The sequence below is a fragment of the Danio rerio genome, chromosome 9 (assembly GCF_052040795.2).
Source record: "Danio rerio strain M-AB ecotype USA chromosome 9, GRCz13ab, whole genome shotgun sequence".
Taxonomy (NCBI): Eukaryota; Metazoa; Chordata; class Actinopteri; order Cypriniformes; family Danionidae; genus Danio; species Danio rerio.
Window position 1 is genome coordinate 36,317,854 of NC_141029.1, and position 20,294 is coordinate 36,338,147.

At 35.0% G+C, this 20,294-nt stretch overlaps 1 protein-coding gene across 2 annotated transcripts in view; it reads left to right on the forward strand.

Moving 5' to 3' along the window:
- The window catches only part of si:ch211-269e2.1, a 50,413-nt gene that overhangs the window by 8,208 nt on the left and 21,911 nt on the right, over positions 1–20,294 (forward strand). For both annotated transcript variants that reach the window (XM_087268137.1, XM_087268138.1), the window contains exons 10-25: positions 1,563–1,636; positions 1,724–1,847; positions 1,981–2,076; positions 5,476–5,555; positions 5,697–5,804; positions 7,951–8,068; positions 8,570–8,687; positions 8,863–8,966; positions 9,667–9,759; positions 9,844–9,930; positions 10,756–10,956; positions 11,125–11,201; positions 12,716–12,803; positions 12,901–12,981; positions 16,372–16,464; positions 19,950–20,127. In XM_087268137.1, the coding sequence (XP_087124263.1) occupies positions 1,563–1,636; positions 1,724–1,847; positions 1,981–2,076; positions 5,476–5,555; positions 5,697–5,804; positions 7,951–8,068; positions 8,570–8,687; positions 8,863–8,966; positions 9,667–9,759; positions 9,844–9,930; positions 10,756–10,956; positions 11,125–11,201; positions 12,716–12,803; positions 12,901–12,981; positions 16,372–16,464; positions 19,950–20,127 (1,720 nt within the window). The remainder of the gene's footprint in view (positions 1–1,562; positions 1,637–1,723; positions 1,848–1,980; positions 2,077–5,475; positions 5,556–5,696; positions 5,805–7,950; positions 8,069–8,569; positions 8,688–8,862; positions 8,967–9,666; positions 9,760–9,843; positions 9,931–10,755; positions 10,957–11,124; positions 11,202–12,715; positions 12,804–12,900; positions 12,982–16,371; positions 16,465–19,949; positions 20,128–20,294) is intronic.

Genomic DNA, 20,294 nt, shown 5'->3' on the forward strand with positions numbered 1-20,294 from the left:
AACAAACAAGAAAAAAGATATTTTGAAAAATATTGGAAACCGGTAAACATTGATGTCAATAGGAAGTCATTGGATGAGATATATCCAGCTGCAGGCCCGCAGAACCACACACGTTTGAGGCACACACAATCTAGGACACACAATCTAGGCAAACCAGTAACTAACTCTTTAGCATTATCGCCATCTATTGAATTTCACAAATATGGTTTCCCATTTCAGTCATTATTATTATTATATCGTAACGATCATTTTAACATCTCTGCAGTTTTTGAACTTAAATTATGTAAATAAAAATAATTGGTTAAAGAAACTTATGACTTTATTCATGTGTCCATATACACAAAGAAAACATAATAGACCGTCTAATTGTTGGATTAAGTGTAATAAACTAATTCAAGCTCTTAATATTATTATACTTGGTATAAAAAGCAAACAATAATATGTCACTTTAAAATAAATTAGCCTACTATAGTTAACCATTTAAACAATATATATAGTTATAAACTGATTATCTGAACTGATTATAATTAAAAGTTTATATATAAACTACTATATTTTACTAAACTGTCACTGTTAAAGGTGTTATATATATATATATATATATATATATATATATATATAAATATATATATATATATATATATATATATATATATATATATAAATATATATACACACACACTTATGATTTTTTATTAATAGTTAATTTGTTCCTATTTGTTTCCTATTACTGTAGTATTAAATTACTACAGTTTTAAATGTGGGAAATCATTAATTAAAAGGTTATTAGAAAATTAAGCTAATATATTAGTTTATAAACACTATTAAATCGCTTGAGTAAAATATTAATATAGTGTTTTACATTTGTTACATGTAAAAAGATTTTTATTACATATAATGTATTATTGCCTATATTAACTTGCTATTATTTCCTTCATCATAAATTAATCCATTATATAAATTAAACCTGTCCAAATGAGATCATTCAGCAAGGCCAGCAAACGAGTATCTGCCATATTATTGTCAGATAATAATGACTGATCAGCTATAATGACTGATTAAAAACTGTTCACTCTATTATACTGAATGGTGATCGGAAACAATGCTCCCCATTCGGCTGTCTCAATCGCAATATTTGTGAAATAAAGCAAAGTAAACACTATTGTTTATTGTGTACAATATTTATTAACCATATATATCAAAATATATCGATGACGATGTCCAAAAAGACGTTATAACTTTAACATCCGTCGTAACCATATATGGTTTGCCTAGATTGTGTGTGCCTAAAACGTGTGTGGTTCTGCGGGCCTGCAGCTGGATATTATTGCATTGGATACTGGTTTCTAAGATTCTTTAGAATGCCTTTTGTATTCAACAAAATAAAGAAATCCTTAAAGGTTCGGAACCACTTAAGGCTAAGTAAAGTTCAATTTTTGGGTGAAATATTCCTTTTGAACTACCATCTGAATGCTAAATCTTTGAATTGTTTGTGTTATGTAGACTAGAGTTCTACATATCATGTGAATAAACTACTAAAATGAACATCTTTCTTTCCTCAGTTACAGGACAGAAAACTTGAAATTGAGAACATGATGGATGCCATTTTCAAAGGAGTCTTTCTGAAGAGATACAGGTTTTGTTTATTTTTACCACAATTTTAAGCTCACTCCTTTGGAAAAAAATCACCAGTGTACCATCATCATATTGTGGTCAATTTCAGAGACGTGATTCCCGAAATCAGATCCATCTGTATGGAGGAGCTGACGGTGTGGATGAAGTTGTATAGTTCAGTGTTTCTGAACGACAGCTACCTGAAGTATGTGGGATGGATGATGCATGACAAGGTGGGTGAGCCAGCAGCCTTGTGTTTAAAGAGCAATTGATTTTTTATGATTGTTGTTTTGATGGTTTCCCATGACAGATGTTGATGAATTGAGTTGACTTTTTGCTTTGTTTTGTTTTTCTAATATTCTACAGCAACCTGATGTTCGTCTAAAGTGTGTTCTGGGTCTACAGGGACTTTATCAGGATCAAAATAGCTCCAAAATGGACCTTTTTACAGTACGGTTTAAGGTAATAACTGCACCTGCATTGTCTCACTATATATTATGTAGCCTACAGCAGTGTTTCTCTACCAAGTTCCTGGAGGACCACCAACACTACATGTTTTGGATTTCTCTTTTGTCTGTTACACCAATTACAAGTCTTCCAGTCTCTGCTAAATGAGCTGATGATCTGAATCGTATATTTGGTTAAGGAGAAAATGTGCAGAGCTAGTGGTCCTCCAGGAACGAGACTGAGAAACACTGGCCTACTGGGGTGGTTGTCGCGTGAGAACTGAAGAACGGGGTCGGGGGGGGATCATTCAGATCATTTTGGAAGGGCACTTTCTATCCAAGACTAAAACAAACTTGTTTAAATGTATATCTCCTTTAACACAGAAGGAGATATAATGAGGAAAGCTGGAAACTGGTAACAATTGACTTCCATAATATTTGCTTTTTCTACTATGGATGTCAATGGTTTCTGCAAAAGATCTTTTTTTATTCAGCATTAAAGGAAACTCATAAAGTTTTGGAACCACTTGAGGCTGAGTAACTTGTTAATGAGTATCAATTTTTGGGTGAACTATCTCTTTAAATAGTATGAATATCTTAATGATGATACCTGAGAACATTTGTGTTCTAACCAGACACAATCCAAGTGTCCTACAAATTAAACTCCACACCAAATTGCTGTACACTGTGTGTGCAGTCACAACCAAACAGATACAGAATTTTCACTCAGCCAAAGAGAGCAGGGTTTGCATAAAAAGGGGAGTTTCATTACGTGAGGCCGGCAACCCAAACACAGACACAGAGAAGTTGGACCGCGATTTGGAAAGCAGCGTTTAGAGCTGTGTAGAAAAAAGTGCAGTATTTCTCTCCACCAGATCCCCTTCAGTCACATTATTTGGTTGATGACAACGCAGGTCCACTGCCTTATAATTTTTTGCCTTTCAACACAAACACACCCGTAAAGCAGGAGAAAGTGAAGATGCTTCTGACGAGGCGAACACTGAAGTCTTGCAAGGGAAGTTATTTTTCCCAACTGTATTTGTTGAAATAAACTAATAACTAATAAATATACTTCATTGTGCCACAAATGCTGCACTGCACTGAAAAAGTGGACTGTTGTCATCTTAATTGTTTCTGTTGTAATCTTAGGATGCTACATCTGTTGTAAAAACATCTGCACTTCTGGTTTAGAGGACGGCTGTAACTGTTGCACAACCATTTAAAAAGACACCGAATGCATTTTCAGTCTATCATATTGTAGCAATATTACGGTAAACTAGTTAGTAACTTCAGTCATTTGACTAAGTAATGTCTTCAAAAACTGAAAGAGTTCTGTAGACGACACAATCTCTTTGCTATCCGAATATTGTAGTGATGTTAGCCGCACATGTCATATTTGATACGCAAGTTTCCAACACGTATATAATATCAACCTGATAAAAACCTGTTGAGCATAAAAACCTGTTGGATATAATTTAATAATTGTATTTTGCTCTCTTGTGGATTTTCATGACAGTGCAGGCAGTGGAAGGGCTTTTAAAAAATATATATTTTTAAAACGGCTGCTCTCATTGAATTGTTTGCATGCTTTTTGGCTGGAAACTATTTGCTAATTTCAAGTTGTTTTAGTAAGAATAAAATTTTTATTGTTACTAATTTTATTAAATAATGGTTTTCTTGACTGAAACATTGCATAATTACTGAATAATTAATTCTTTATGTTAAAAATAAATTGTTTTGAAAATGCATGTATCAAATTTGATACAACAGGTATAAAGGGAGCTTCATCCCTGAACAATCATGTCACATTTTTGTAAGGTAATTTATATTATACAATGCAAACACGCAGTAATTGGATGATTTAATCTAATTAGTGACTGAAATGCCATCTTAAAATGGATTGTGGGTATTTTACAATAATTGCACCATATAAAACGTCAAGCCGCAATAAGCCTTTTTTTGTTAGAAGTCATGAAACTGATCATTTTCCAACAGGGAGAAAGCTGACAGAAGATAAAAGCACTGCTTTAGCAATCACTTCAAACTTCTGTGTACTATGTAAGTCTAAAGTGAATCTATTACGCTATTACGCATATAAGTCTATAAAGTATTTAATGTAAAAAATTAAACATTTACATTGTTGTTGGCAAAAAGTTGCACAAACGCCTGATGTATCAAATGTAAAACAAAATAAATATCATGAAAAAATGTATATATATATTTTTTTCTTTTTGATTTTCCAGAAAATTTAAATTTTCTGCCTCTTTGATATTTCAGGTCTTACAGGGTTAAAAACTGAAAGAGTACTGTTGACGATACATCTAACACATCTTACATACATCTAACTATGTTATCCGAATATTGCAGTGATATTACTGTAAACTTAGTAACTAAATCATTTTGACTAAGGTATGTCTTTAAAAACTGTAAGAGTACTGTTTACGATACTCACTAACTTTGCCATCTGAATAACATAAACAAAGAGCATTGATCATACACTTACCAAATCTGTAAACAGGATAATCAGCACGAACTGGAATCGTGTCTTTTTTAAAAGAAGACGAGTGGCAAATCCAGATTTTACCATTTACAGATTTGAAAAACTCTTGGGTAAAAAATGTTCCTTACAAACGTATTTTTGACGGGTGTTAGCAGTCCCTTGTAATCCACACATGTGGGTCCACACGCGAGATGTGCTCTCATCAAGAGGAAATGGAAACAAAACCTTTGTTGTGGCAAATTTATAAACACAACACTGACGACCCATGACTCCGAACAATTCTTCTTCTTCCACTTTGAATTACAGTTAGGAATTTACGAATTTGCTTAAAACAATGCAAAAACAACTTATTTTTTAGTTTATAGTGAGATATATGTGTGCTAATGGTTTTATGAGCAACTTGGGACACATATATGACTGTCAACATGTCAAAAAATGTGTTTTGGTGTTTCGTGACCCTTTAAGGACACATTTAGAAACAGTATCTGAGAGTAACTTTTTTATAGATAGTTGTTTCGTCTCCATAAGTTTGTCTTCAAACTTTTTTGGCCTGCTGTTGTGCCCAAACTTCTGAAACAGACATATTCTGTAAGCTTCTTTAGCAGTATTTCGGTTCAGGTCCAGTGAAGCTGCGGTGGGACACCAGGAGGGCATGATTGCTGATTGACAGCATGGAAAGCCCCTCAGGTTTTGCCTTGGGCTCACAGGCCTGATAGCTTCCCACAGGACCCCACCCTCACCTCCCCTCACTAACGGCAGCGAGCGCATTAGCACAACCATGATTTAAAGAGCTATTTAAGTACATCGTGGGTCTCTATCTCAAGTCTTATCATAGGCTTTCCAGATAAGATTACTCTCATAGCGGGTAGTTAAATTGTTGTTTACATGAGCGATTGAATGTTGTTTGTGTTGAAGGAGAGGATGATCTCCATGACGCTGGATAAAGACCATGAAGTGGCCATCCAGGCCGTGAGATTGCTCATGGTCATCTCTCAGTAAGTGTCTCCTCCTTGCTCCTCATGCTGACTAACGCTCATAAAGTGTGATCATTCGGACTTTGACATCTCATCTGTGAAGCTGTTCAGTGGTTCTGGACTGTTGCTTATGTAATTGCTGAAATTGTTTGTTTGTGCCAGATCCTGTGAGGATGTTCTGAGTCCTGATGACCACAAGAACGTCCTCCAATTTGTCTATTGCTCCCACAGACCTCTAGCCACCACTGCTGGCCAGTTCCTCTACAATAGGTCTGTGTTCATCAGTTTGACTGTTTATTTGCATGCCACATGCACAAACATTGCCCAAACTGTGTGTAAAAGTTACATCGTAGTTTTTAGTAATCACTTGGATCAGATCAAATATACACAATGCTGATTTGGATGTTTAAGAATTAAGTCATTTCTTAAAGTTAAATATAATTTTACACCTCTCTATCGGTTTATAATATCTTTAACATCATTTATTAAGTTCTGTTTTTATAAAGGCTTTTCTTAAGAAATTATATTACTAATAAAAAACCTTGGAATTCCAATTTTGCAGAGTCAACCATAAATGCACTTAAGCGTCATTATCTAAAGCAGTAGTTCTCAACTAGTGGACAGAGGCCCACTATGGGGCTCTAGTTTGTCCTAACTTATTATAATTAAGTTATTTGAGCATAGTCCTAATTAAAATGTTTATAAAGCAAAATGAAGCAAATACTAAAAATAAGGAAAAGCATGTACAACAATAAACTGAAAAAAAATAAATGGGCTGGCAAACTCCTCAAATAATAGTCTAGACAAACCAGAATCCTGAAGTCTAAAAGACTGAGAACTGTTGACCTAAAACAAATGTGTAGTTATATATCGCTTTTTTGTAGGGATGCACCGATATGTTTTTTTTTTTGGCCGATATCGATAACCGATAACTCTTCAGACTTGGAGGCCGATATATATAGGCCGATAATTATAAATATTTCTAAAAGTTATATTTTTATACAGCAAACTTCATAAAGAGATTGAACTGCTCTCATGAACTGAGTCTATACTCAAAGCAAAAAAGCTATAATTTCAAAACTGGAAGGTGATTATATAGACATATATTCATGATTTCACATAAATCAGCATGCAAAAAATAAATGATTTCTATTTCTTCATTGCAACTTGACTGTTGCATAAAAATAATTGGTTATATAACAAAATAGGATTTAATCAACAAGCAAGTTAAATATATTTTAAATAAAATGAAAATGAAAGAGCTAAGGACTGAAACCAGCTCAAATGTTCTTGAATAAAACGTGCTACAGTGATGTACATATGTACAAATATGTCATGTTCGAAAAAAAACTTTTTTAGAGGTGTTTTGACAATTCAGAGCCACCGTACAGGCGAACAGCTAAATACAGATAGTATTACTTTAGAAAATGTGGCATAGATTTTATTTGAACACATGTAGCTACTGCTTGTCAATCAAACAACGCTTCTGTGTTCGTTCTTGCTGTCAATTGTGGGAAAAATGATCTATGAAAAGTTTATGATAAAAGTTTCACTGCGGGCACAGATTTGCCCTCGGAGTCAGATTCTGATCCAACACCTGAGCGTTGAGTAAAGATGACTTTATGACAAACACAGAGCGTAATATAAAGACAGAATGTGCGGCGAGTTGAGAGCCCTTATGGTGGATTCAGTGTCCGGCGCACCACTCCCCCTTGCTGCTGTGAAGGCTGTCAGATCAGTGTGTGTGTGTGCGGTGACAGCCCTTACACGCACTCACGCTCGTTATAATCAATATATTTATGAATATGCTGATCAAACTGAATACAAACTTACATCAACAAGACATGGCAAGCAACGCGTTTATAATAACAAATAATCATATTGGATTACAAACAACCCAACAAGTTGTTTAGCACGTGTGCATCTCTGCTATTATGTTTACACATGTAATATTTGTTCCTGAGGCGATTTAAAGCAAAATACTCAATGACACTCAATCAAACATATCTAAAATGATAAGGAGCATGGTTACTTACTAAATTATTTTCCGACAGCAATACCACATGAAGAAAGGATGGACTTCGAAGGAATAAACATTGTGAAGAGAGCTCCATTATAGTGCACTGGACAACATGCGCGAGGCAGGCAGTTCTGTACAATTACGTAATTTATCGGCTTAAAGATATTGGCCTAATTTAGACATCGGATCGATAACAATAATCTTAAAAATAGCATTTATCAGCCGATATATCAAGCATCCCTACTTTTTGTGCTATTTTAGTTAATTGTTCACCATAAAATTACACAAAACCAACATTCTAGGTGTACTTGCATGTAAATGATAACCATACTGTAATAATAAAAATAATTTTATTACTCAATATTTTTTGCTAACATGTCATTTTTTTGCCTTTAGGCTGCTCAGTAACCCTGAATTATCAACAACCAGAAACGGAGGTTCCAATCAGGACAGACACAGAGAGTTGGTCTTAGCTAAGGTTCGAGCCCTTATCAACTTCCACACTGAGAGCAAGGTATGCCCAACTCCAATCATGTTGTTTTTATTAAATATCTTATATCTTTGGCATTATAAAATAATTAAATAAAAAATAAAAATATTCATTATTTTGAATAAAGAATGTCATGCTGCCCAATACAAAAAAAAGAATGTATTCTGACAGAATTTTAAATGACTTAATCCTGGGTTATTGTGATCCTGGTTTTTATGTTAACCCATAATTTTTAATTCTTAATATTAGCACAGCTTTTTTGCCATATTTTGAATTACTAATGTGAATTATTGCGAGTGCTGCTCTTGTAAACTTGAATTGAAAATAAGATGATATCCCTGAATTTTGGAATGTACAATGTGAAAGGTTTGAGTATGAATACCCAGGATAAATTCATAAACGATAAGTAAATAGAAAACATGATATCTCAGAGTCTTATTTGCTAGGTTTTAAAATATCCGTATTAATTGAGAGTGTGTCATTAGCTATAGGATGATGACTTCACTTCTGTCTCTTGTTTGGTAGCTGCACCAACATGTGCTATACCTGGTTGATAGCCTGTGGGACAGTGGAGGAGCTCTGCTGAAGGACTGGACTGGTCTTACCTCACTACTCTTACCTCACACGTCCTGTCAGGATCAAGGCTAGTACACTACACTATACATGCCAGTACACTTCTTCACCAGAAGGTTGCTATTATCAGTAGCTTTTATTACAGCCCAGCAGAGATTTCCCCGCCTTAACTAATATTTACAATTATATATGCTGCTACGTTGGTTTTAATACTTGAATAACATACATTTTTGTGTTAACCGCAGCTCTGAGCAGTGCTGAGGAGGCCTTTGTGATTGAGCTCATGGTGGCGTCAGTAAGGCAGGCTGCAGAGGGTCCTCCGTTATCAGGGAGAGGAGCAGGAAAAAAGGCAAGTTTCCTTTTAATGTTTCTTTCAGGCCATGTTTTGCTCTAGTATTAACTTTCATTTTAAGCTAGCAGGTGGACAGATAAGATGTATAGCAGTTTCCACCTTGTATTAACATGTATTATACTGGACTTTTCTGACCTCTTCTGCTCAGATTTTGCCAAAACATTTAACTCTTTTTTTTTTGTCATGCTCAATGTCACTTTTGCAAAAGTGATGAATGTGATACACATGTACTGTTGAATGAATGAACTGATATTACAAAAGCTTACAAGAGAGCAGGATAGCAAGTGATCGAAATGTGTCTGTCACTGCAACTTAGATATTGATAGCAATGCATGTGTCCATTTAAATACCTTGTTTTGGTGTGTTTTTTTACAACATGTCCCAAAATGATCACATTAGTTCAGTAGAGGGTCAGTTGTGTGGTTGTTTGAACACATTTGACTACAAGAGCATTTACATTATAAACAGAACCAATTGAATGCCTAACTCTAACCCTAACTACCTCTGGAAATGGTGGAAAATGGATAAGCTAAAAACAATTTATACCCCAGAAACCTGTGATGGGATTGACAAAATGCAAACAGGAATTAGAAATTAATTAGGCCTTCATACCCCAGCTATTCCCATTCTTGTATTTGCTTCCACATAATGAGCACTATTACTTGTTCCTAGTGTGATACCTATGTTTATTTTTTAGGTGATAAGCACTAAAGAGAAAAAATTACAAACTGATGACTGCGCCAAACTCACTGAACACTTCATTAAAGCGCTACCTGGGCTGTTATCCAAGGTAAAATTAACAATTGCATTGCAGTACCATGTCTGATTGTCAATGAATTGACCACAGTTGATTAAAGTATGTCTAATCCTCTAGTACTCAGAGGATGCTGAAAAACTGACCTCCTTTCTAAGAATACCTCGGTATTTCCAAATGGACACCTGTGATCCTGAAAACTCACAGGTGAGTGAGTGTTATTGTTTCATCTAATGCTATGATGCACTAAATATAGCAGAAAAATCCCATTTAGTAAAAAAATCCTATATATTATAATATTGCAGAATATTATGACAATTTAAAATTAACTTTTATTTTAAAATATTTTAAATGTAAACTATTCCTTAAAAAAACAATAATAATACGCTAGTGCTCAGTTTCATGTGATTCTTCAGAAATCATTGTAATAGGATGATTTGTTGCTTAAGACAAAAATCTTATTAAACATAACTTCATCAATAGGACGTTCAAAGTGAAGTTTCACAAACTAATTTCAAGAGGAGCATGTGAAATGATTGAGCACGACTGGCTGCTCAACTGTAATCAGTAATAATCCAATCAGAGTGATTCAAGCTTACTGTAAATAGATCGTTTCTCTCTACTGCTCTATCTTCGTTTTGAAAGAATACCCCCTTCCACCCCATCTCCTCCTATTCCACCCTTTTTTAAGGGAGAGCTCTCGAGACCTACCTGATCTTGGATCCCTTTATATGCTTATTGACCGGGCAGGAGCCTTGAGCTCAAGTATCTCCGAGCTCAGTATTCTCTCCCGGGACAGCATGCCAAACCTGCTATAAACGCTAAGCATATCTAAGTGGGAACTCTTGAAATAATCTTACTCATTTGAAATAATAATGTTTTAGAAAATTTTAAATGATTTTAGTGCCAAATTTTAACAATTAAATCTGTTTTTGCTAAAAAGAAGAAGAAGAAAAAACAGTTATTAGTCATAAAAGTCTTACCTAAGCTTTTCTAGAGCATTTTTTCCAGTTTTAATGTGTTTTGGTATAGTGTGTGCTGGCATTGCTGGCAGAGTTGGAGACTGCTGTGAACAGACACACGGATGTGGTACTACTGGAAACATCTGCTCGCTCTTATCAGAGCCTCTGTGCTCAAGATTCAGCATTTCACTCTCTGGCCCGTCCAGCCTTTGACCAGCTCATCCAGCACTGGACAAACACACTGGGGACACGATTAGCAGAATCACTGAGTGTGAGTACAGGAAAGAACTGTTGGAAACTCTGACAGTCGGAGAAAATATATTTTTACAACCTTGCATTACATAATCACTTTAATTTACAAAAATAGATTTGATTTCTGATTCCTGAGAGCAATAAAGAATATTGTAAATGTAAAAAAGTCCTTTCCCTTTATCCACAGGATGACTGTTTCACTTATAACGAAGACAACGTTTTGGAAATTCTGTCCACACTGAAGAAACTTGCTGCATTCAACATGTGAGCAGTTTTTTATATATATATATTCACCGCAATATTTGTAATAAACATAACCAATTAAAAGTTTGTTTTTTATTAAACACAAAAGAAGATATTTTCTAAGAATGTTGATAGCCATTATTATTTTCTTTACAACCTATTATTTTTGTAAAATTCAGTTAGTAATATGCTATTTCCTGTGTAAAATGGAATAAACCCTTGAATTTCGTCTCCAAAGGTGTTATTTCAAGATTGTTTTACCATTTTATTTGACAAAAACGATCACAATATCATAAATACTTGTTAAGGAATTGTAAAAGAAAACATGGTTATACTGTATATTGTACAGTTAAAACTATGTCTCAAGATAATACTGTGATGGCGCAGTGGGTAGCGATGCCGCCTCACACCAAGGTCATTGGTTCGAGCCTCAGCTGGGTCAGTTGGCATTTCTGTGTGGAGTTTGCATGTTCTCCCCATGTTCGTGTGAATTTCCTCTGGGTGCTCCGGTTTCCCTCACAGTCCGAAGACATGCGCTATAGGTGAATTGGGTACGCTTAATTGGCAGTAGTGCATGTGTGTGAAAAAGAGAGTATGGACGTTTCCCAGTGATGGGTTGCAGCTGGAAGGGCGTCCGCTGTATAAAACATATGCTTGATAAGTTGGCGGTTCATTCCACTGTGGCAACCCCAGATTATTAAAGGGACTAAGCTGAAAAGAAAATGAATAAATAAATAATTAACAAATATTCACATTGATTATTTCTATGTTTTAATTTGACAAGCAATACAATAAATTTTGAGAAAAGAAAACATTATATAGTTTCTTAAATATATATTTGAATAAATAGTAAAATTATCTAAAAGTAATTGCAACTATAGTGTTACATACAGTATAGGCTTCATGATTTTAGTTAAATAGACTGGCTTTTTGATTACTAACTTTTATTTAAACTATTAAATTGTTGTACATGAAAATGTGTCATTTGCAAAAAGAAGACTTGAAAAAAGAATTGAAAAGGGCACTTATGATGGAAATCAACTTTTATAAGCTGTTTGGACAAGAACTGGAAAAAACTCAAATTTCCTGACGTTAAAATTGGACCCAAATCCCAGTGATTTTGAGGCCCTCCACAATATGATGTAGGAGTGTGGTTTTCCCCACCCAGCGAATTGATTGACAGACGTCAAGTTTCTATAATAACACCTATATACATGTCCACAGAACATTGTTTTTTGCAAATAAACTTGGATTAAAATATTTGTTACAACTCTGTGATTTTGATAAGTTTTATGCGTTTAAAACGTTTTTAAAACAGTGCATGTTTGATGCTATGCAATGCAATAAAATTGCTATGTAATTCTTAACCGCCATAATTACCACGGCGGCATGGTGTCAGTAAACGTGCACATACAGTTGTAGTTAGAATTATTATAAAATAGGGGTAAAATATGTGCCCTTTACATTAAATTCTTAATGGCATCTAATAACATTTAGTCTCCTTTTGTTTGTGCTGCTTTATCAAATGGCGCTAGTGCTCAGGATCTGTCTAAATGGAGTCTGTATGAGCTGGTGACCAAACTTCTGGAGGGGGAGTTAAAACACGGCGGTCTTCCAGTAGAGGTACCATTAATAGCCCAGCATTAAACCCTCTACTCTTTAACGAGCTATTGTTTCTTTCCATCAATGGTGTTTCTCTCTCTACTCTTAATTCTCACAGGTGACTATTGAGGCTCTGCGCTGTATGTGTAGCTGCATCCTATGGAAGCTCAACACTTTTGGAGAAGGACTAACGTCCAGGGTAAGACAAACCTTTCTCTTCCCCTCCGATCTAATCATGGCTGCTGTCATAGATGGCGGAGATCACGCCCGGAATAGTAATATCCACAACCACAGTCATAAGCACAGAGTTTTCCCTAAGGTAATTAATTAAACAAACGTTTTTTAGGCGTGCAAGACTTCGCGTCTACAAAGTTGTTGTATGATCCATCACAGAGAGCTTTGTCCTTTAAACCTGCCACCTTACATTTCAAATATCAACACAAAGGCTCGAAGGTTATGTCCAGCCGATTTTAATAAGGGATAGAAAGCGATTGATCGTGAGTCTTTAGGAAAAGTAGGTGCTGGTGATGGATTGTAGGGGGGTGTAATGGTTGCGCTCTTGTCTGGACGTCTCTTATTAGGCTCTTGTTTCCATGCAGAGCACGAGGTAATCATATCTCCAAACCTCTAACCTTTTACGTGGTGAAATATTGGTGGCCATTAAGACTGCTGTAGGTAAAAGGCTGGTTCAGTGCTGGTTCAGTGCTGGTTCATCAATAACTGACAGCCCAGGCGGGAATTCTTGGCCCAGGTGGCAGCTCGACTCAATCTGCAATTCTAATGTCAATGGCGACCCGAGGTGAGGGGGAGAAAAAGACGTGTTCAGCATAAAATTGGGATGTATGTCCGATTCAAAAGAGTCATTTAGCTAAATTGACATCGCGACCGATTTGGCACGTTTACCTCAGAGCTCCACGTGCACATGATTATGAAGGAATATTTTACACAGGAGACTGGCGGGACTACTTGCAATGATGCTTTCATCCGTCTGTATTAGTTAGAGCCCTGCTGTGGCTTTCATTCGGTTTCTGTTATTTTGTGTAATTATGCCCTGTCCTTTGAAAATGTAGCAAACACATTGTTAAAGATTACAAATGTTTTTTGCGTGATTTTAGTCATGCTTTTTTATTTATCTAAATCATGTTGTACTAAAAAAAAAAAAAAAAAAAGGATAAAAAACATGGATTTTTGCCAAATGAAAAAAGCACATTATTGTTTGTAACTTTGTATAGTGCATTTTCTGTGATTTATTTTTTATTTTGTTTTTTTTTTTTACTTTATTTTATGAACACAAGTGAATAGCATTCATATATAAATGTCCAATTTCTGCTTTTTTCCTTTTAAACACTTTTGTAAACATTTTACCCCAAACCCTTCAAATGAGTCTAGTTCAGGGCATGACAATACCCACTTCAAGTCACCCAAAAAAACACTTCAAGAGGTGTAAAATTATCAAAGTAATTTAGTAGTGGCCTCCAATGAAGATAAAAATTATGAGATGAGCCTCTGAAAGAAAACGTAATCTTCTCCAATTTCAGAAGACTTAACATGTCGTACAAGAGGATTCTCTTTTGAGCAACAAGGGAGGAAAAGGCGATAACAATATTTTGAATGTTTGTTACTTGAAAATCATCTGGGGGTTTCCCAAATATAGCGATATGAGGGTTCATTTCCTGTGATTTTTATAACAAATGTTGTTTCTAGTGGACGAAACCTAAATTTCCATTTGATTTGTACATAATTTTCATTTATTTTCTTGTGTTCTGAACACAAAAAATGAAACAATTTGTTTTGTTGTGTGTATTTTAATATTATTATTAAGAATTTCACAAACTAGTGTGGTTCTATTAAAATATGAATGTAACTTGGGCTAGTACAACTAAAGTCATTTTTTACACAGCCGATTTAAGGCTCAGAGTTCAGTGTTAAGACGCAATGCCACATTTAACAGATTATAGACATTATTGAAAAGTATATCCCGCTTCAGATTTGATTTCTGTGCCTGTGCTTGTTGATGCCAGAGGTCAGAGTGTCCAGCCTTTGAATTTCATCTAGAGGTCAGAATGGCCAGACTGGTTCAAGCTAATAGAAAGGCAACAGTAACTTAAACAAACACTCGTTACAACCGAGGCATGAAAAAGAGCATCTCTGAACGCACAGCAGGTCCAACCTTGAGATGAAATAGCTTCAGCAGCAAAAGACCACACTGGGTGCCACTCCTGTCAGCTAAGAACAGGAAACTGAGGCTACAGGTCTCACAGGCTCACCAAAAATTTACAATAGAAGATAGGAAAAATGTTGCCTGGTTTGATGAGTCTCGATTTCTGCTGCGACATTTGGATGATAGAATCAGAATCAATTTAGCGTCAACAACATAAAAGCATGGATCCATTTTGCCTTGTATCAACGGTTCAGGCAGGTGGTGGTGATGTAATGGTGTGGGGCATATTTTTTTGGCACACTTTGAGCGCATTAGTACCAATTGAACATTGTGTCAACGCCACAGCCCACCTGAGTATTGTTGCTGACCATGTCCATCCCTTTGTGACCACAGTGTACCCATCTTCTGATGGCTACTTCCAGCAGGATAACGTGCCATGTCATAAAGCACGAATCATCTCAGACTGCTTTCTTGAACATGACAATGAGTTCACTGTACTCAAATAGCCTCCACAGTCACCAGAACTCAATCCAATAGAGCACCTTTGGGATGTGGTGGAACGAGATATTCGCATTATGGATGTGCGTCTGACATCAGACCGGCAACTGCATGATGCTATCATGTCAAAATGGAGCAAAATCTCTGAGGAATATTTCCAGTACCTTGTTGAATCTATGCCACGAAGGATTAAGGCAGTTCTGATGGCTAAAGGGGTCCATCCTGGTAATAGTAAGGTGCACCTAATAGAGTAGCCGTTGAGTGTATAAGCTCTTTGTAAGCCCTCAACTAATAATAATATCATCACATGTTTCTACATACAATGCTGCTGCCATATGCCAAATGATGAGATGTACTGAGTAGTTCCTAATATTGGCAATATTAACATTTGATTGCTAATAATCTGTTATGAAAGCAATTATTCTTTCAGAATGAGAGATGTTTGGTTAACTTTTTTTTTTACATTTTTTGCCATTACACTTTTATTTATTATTTGTATGCATATTTTCAGATTTTTATCATTTTCTGGTAAAAACTAAGGGAATTAGAAATTAAACCTAAACCTTAATGCGATTTAATAAGACACTATAAAACTATAGGCAGAAGTCAGGCTCCTTATAATTTGATTTTCTCTACCTAGCACACAACATTATTTTAGATGTTTGATAAGATCCGATGAAAAATATGTACCATAATAACTATTCTGCAGTTTTAAGTTCAGTCTTCAGATGACAGTGTGAACAATAAGAAAGCAGGGTGAAGTGCATGCCATTTTCTGTTTTGGTCCAAAAGCTACTGAAGTGTGAACAACCACACAGTGCAATTTTAACCTGGTGCGATTTATTGTCAAGTGCAAGTGAAAATATGGCAGGCATGTAGGAATAGAACTGTCTTGTTTTTAGATGTGTGTGTGTGTGTGTGTGGTTTCAGGAGTCTGCCCTCCAGCAGAGAAACCAGCTCCGTGCCTTCTGTGAGAAATGCCACCGCTGTCTGTCGCATGCTGAGCAGCTTGTTCGAGAGCATGTGAGCATCACGTTTCTCTCTCTGTTGATGGCATAACCACTCCATTCAGCCCTTTCTTCAAAGTGGATTATTCCAAGCACATCAGAGTGTGTTAAGCAGTAGCATGTGTGCCAGTGGGCCGATTCGCTGGCATTGTTTGAATCCTGTTTGTTTGACTTTAATTTCTTACAGAGTGCCCTTGGCACCTGGGTTGCGTTTTAATGAATCCTCACTCCAGCTGACAGCAGAAAAAAGCACACTAATTGAAACTAAAACAAATGGAAGTTTCAGGCACTTTAGTTTTATTCCAGGACTGCTACAAATTGTTCATGAGTAAACAAGGTGCATATAAGCAGTGATTTCACATATTTTTATGGCTGTTATTTTAACCCTCCTGTCATGTTCATATCCAACTTCTTACTTTGGTCTGTTTTAACTGCTCTTAAATTAACGCAAAAAACACTTTTCACCACCAATTATTAATTTAACATCTTTTAACAAGGTCTTAAAGTAGTTTTTAATATGAATTAACGGAATTAGACATAAAATAACTGCATTGAAAATTTCAAATAGGCACCAAATATGTATTCAAAATGAACAATAGATGACAGAAATCTAAATATTTTGTTTCATTAATAAAAGACAGCTTACTAAAATAACTATCACAGGGTCTGACCAAAGAAATTGAAATTTGAATTAATTTAAATGATTTATCAACCAGCAAACACAATCAAAACGGTATTCTTTCCTGTGTACCAATTGCTCAAGGTTTCATTCAGTTTTTCAATTGGACAATATGAGTGTACTAATGTAGGGAATAGTGACTGAGGGTATAAATGGTGAGTTTGGACACAGAACTTGAACTAGTTATTCCTTTTTCATTTTTGAGCAAGTTGCTAATGGTCTAAACCAATACAATAATTGAATACTAAGCTAAAAGTGAGTGAGTGAGTGAGTGAGTGAGTGAGTGAGTGAGTGAGTGAGTGAGTGAGTGAGTGAGTTGGGGTGGTGTGTATGGGGATGTTTTCTTTCTAGTGGATGAATATAGTCTGTATACCCATTCATTTCCTATGGTGGTCACTTTGGACCAGGAACATCACAAGTGTAACAATGTTAATTAAAACACTCAAAATTCAATGAAAGAGGTGATCATCACTTTCATATGTTCAAATGCATGAATTTTATATCTAATGTATATCTAATTTTCTGTATTTGAATAAACTGCAACAGGTCATAAACATCCAGTGAAAGTAGTTGGGCGGAGAAGGGTTTTTCCTGTTCAGTAGTATAATTCTTTTAGCAAATATTAAGCAAAAGGCTAATACACTTGACTGCAAAGATGACAGCGATTACATCTGTAATCTATTTATTAGAAAAATATCAGAGATTGATTTAAAAATTGATGCCCAAAAAGAAATTAACTCTGGACAAAGCCAAAAGGTATGATAAAGAAAAGGATCAATTTCTGGGTTCATTTTAGGTAGTTTAACTTTTGTCATATAAATTCTGTGTAATAGTTTAAACTGTATCAGTGAATAACGAGCACAGATAGAAGTAGTATGTACACAACAAAGAACTTTTGACCATTCATAATCTGAAAAAACATGGTTAACATCTGATTGCCGGTCTAATTTTATTTTAGACCAAGATGAAGAATCTGACATTATTATAAATGAGAAAATTGAATTATATACTGTTGGTTGGAGACAGCACCCTTGGAAACTTTTATTTGCAGGATTGATCAATCTCTTATTTACTCTTAAAAAAAGTGCATGGTGAAGTGAGAAAATGTATTTCTTATAAATTCATGAGTCTGCAAATACCTAAAGAAGTGAGTTTTTGGGAGCCTGAATTTTTCTAAGAGATATGAAAAGCTTACAAAAGTGTTATTACCTCAATGTTTAATCGTTTTATTAATGTAAATAAATAAGTATGTAAGTTAGTTATTTTAAGTAATGACAAACAGAAAAAATCCAAATAATTTACATATGTTTAATATGCCAGTATAATATATTAATAATATAACTAAAACTGTAAAACTAATATATTTTGTTAATGAATATTAGCCAAAGTGAAATAAAATGTAAATAATAATAATAAAAATTAACTTAAATGAAACAGTTTTATATCAGCTAGTTGCCTGTGACAGGTTTGTCATTCTCCTAACTTTGATGAATTGAATAACTTAAAAATTAAAGTACTACATATTTAGCCTACTGTATGGTGACACTGAAAAATGAACGAAAATGACAAAAGCATACAAAATGACTAAGACTTTGACTAATGTGAAAATGAAAAATATAAAAATGAAAACTAATTCAAACTATTTTGAAATTTTAAAAATGTTTAAAACAACAGTTTTTGTATATAGTATATGAAACCTAATTTTGGCCTAAGCTTTTTCAATAACTTAGTTGGTGCTAACTCTTTCTATTTTTACACCATTCAAAGATGTAATTTCTGTTAATCCGTTATCTTAGTGTGGCCGCGGCTAAAATATATTTAGTCTAAAACCAATTTTAAATCCTGCAACTGTAATATTTGAAAAGCGTTCTGTAAATACTCTACAGCTTGGTTTAAGGAGTGGGCCACTGTATATAATATTGTATCATCTGCATACAGGTGTATATTAGCTGAATCTATTCCATGACCTAAATCGTTAATGTAAATAGAAAATAACGACGGAGCTAAAACAGATTCTTGGGGCACCCCAGTGTTGACATTTAAGAAAGGATGATTTATAATTTTCAACAGTCACACATTGAGTGAGTTCTAAAAAAAAATTCAAATCATTTTAGAGCAGGTTGACTAAAACCTAAAAGCCTAAGTCTCTGTAAAGTTTATGATCTACAGAGTTAAAAGCTTTGGAATAAATCAATAAATAGAGCAGGACAGGACTGTTTACTGTCTAAAGATGAACCCTGTTTCTGGAGATCTACTTTCCTGCACAGATTAGCTCCAACCCTGGTCAAACACACCTGAACCTATTAATTAGGACCTGAACAGCACTTGATAATTACTGACAGGTGTGTTTGATATGGGCTGCAACTGAAATCTGCAGGAATGTAGATCACCGGGAACAGGGTTGGCCACCCCTAATCTAAATGATGTGGTAAGGATTATTATACTGTAGTTAACCAAATATTAAAATGTATTTAAAACAAAAGTACTATTCAAATACAATACAAATTATGAAATATAAATAAATATAAATGGTAGTAATAAACACTGGAAAAGACTGAAAGCTTTGACCGTTCTAGCTGGGATTGATTGGTATTCTTAGTCTTTTATTAAATATTTGTTTTATTAAATTTTCATATAAGTTTCATATAAGTAAAAAATATATATAATAATTTTATACAATACAAATGTTTCTTTAAAGAATGTGTATTTAATTAGTCTGATAAGGAAAAGAGAGTAGATTTGAGAACGTATGTGTAATGTTGCCCGCTTGATGTCACATCTGTTAATCACGCGGTGTCTGTTTTATGTTGTTTTCCTCACAGGCCTTCATGTGTCTGAGTGACGTTCTCATAGCTCATAATTACCAGCTTCAGATGTGGGACTCGTCTGCAGGAACTCCACTGCTCTACACCCCTGATCCCAAACTCCAGAAAGCTCTTCTGTCCTTTATCCTGGAGCACATCTTCATCAGCCCTGACCCGGACTCTCACAGCAGTAAAGGTGCTTTTCTCTACTCATTTACAGCATATTATCAGGCTCCTGCATTGTGCTCCTCCATGGGCCTCAACAGATCCAGCAATAGCTAAAAGTAGATGGAGATTGGATGCTTTTTAGATCAGAAAGTGAGGTTACTTTTAAAATATGGATAAAACAGAAAACAGATTTTG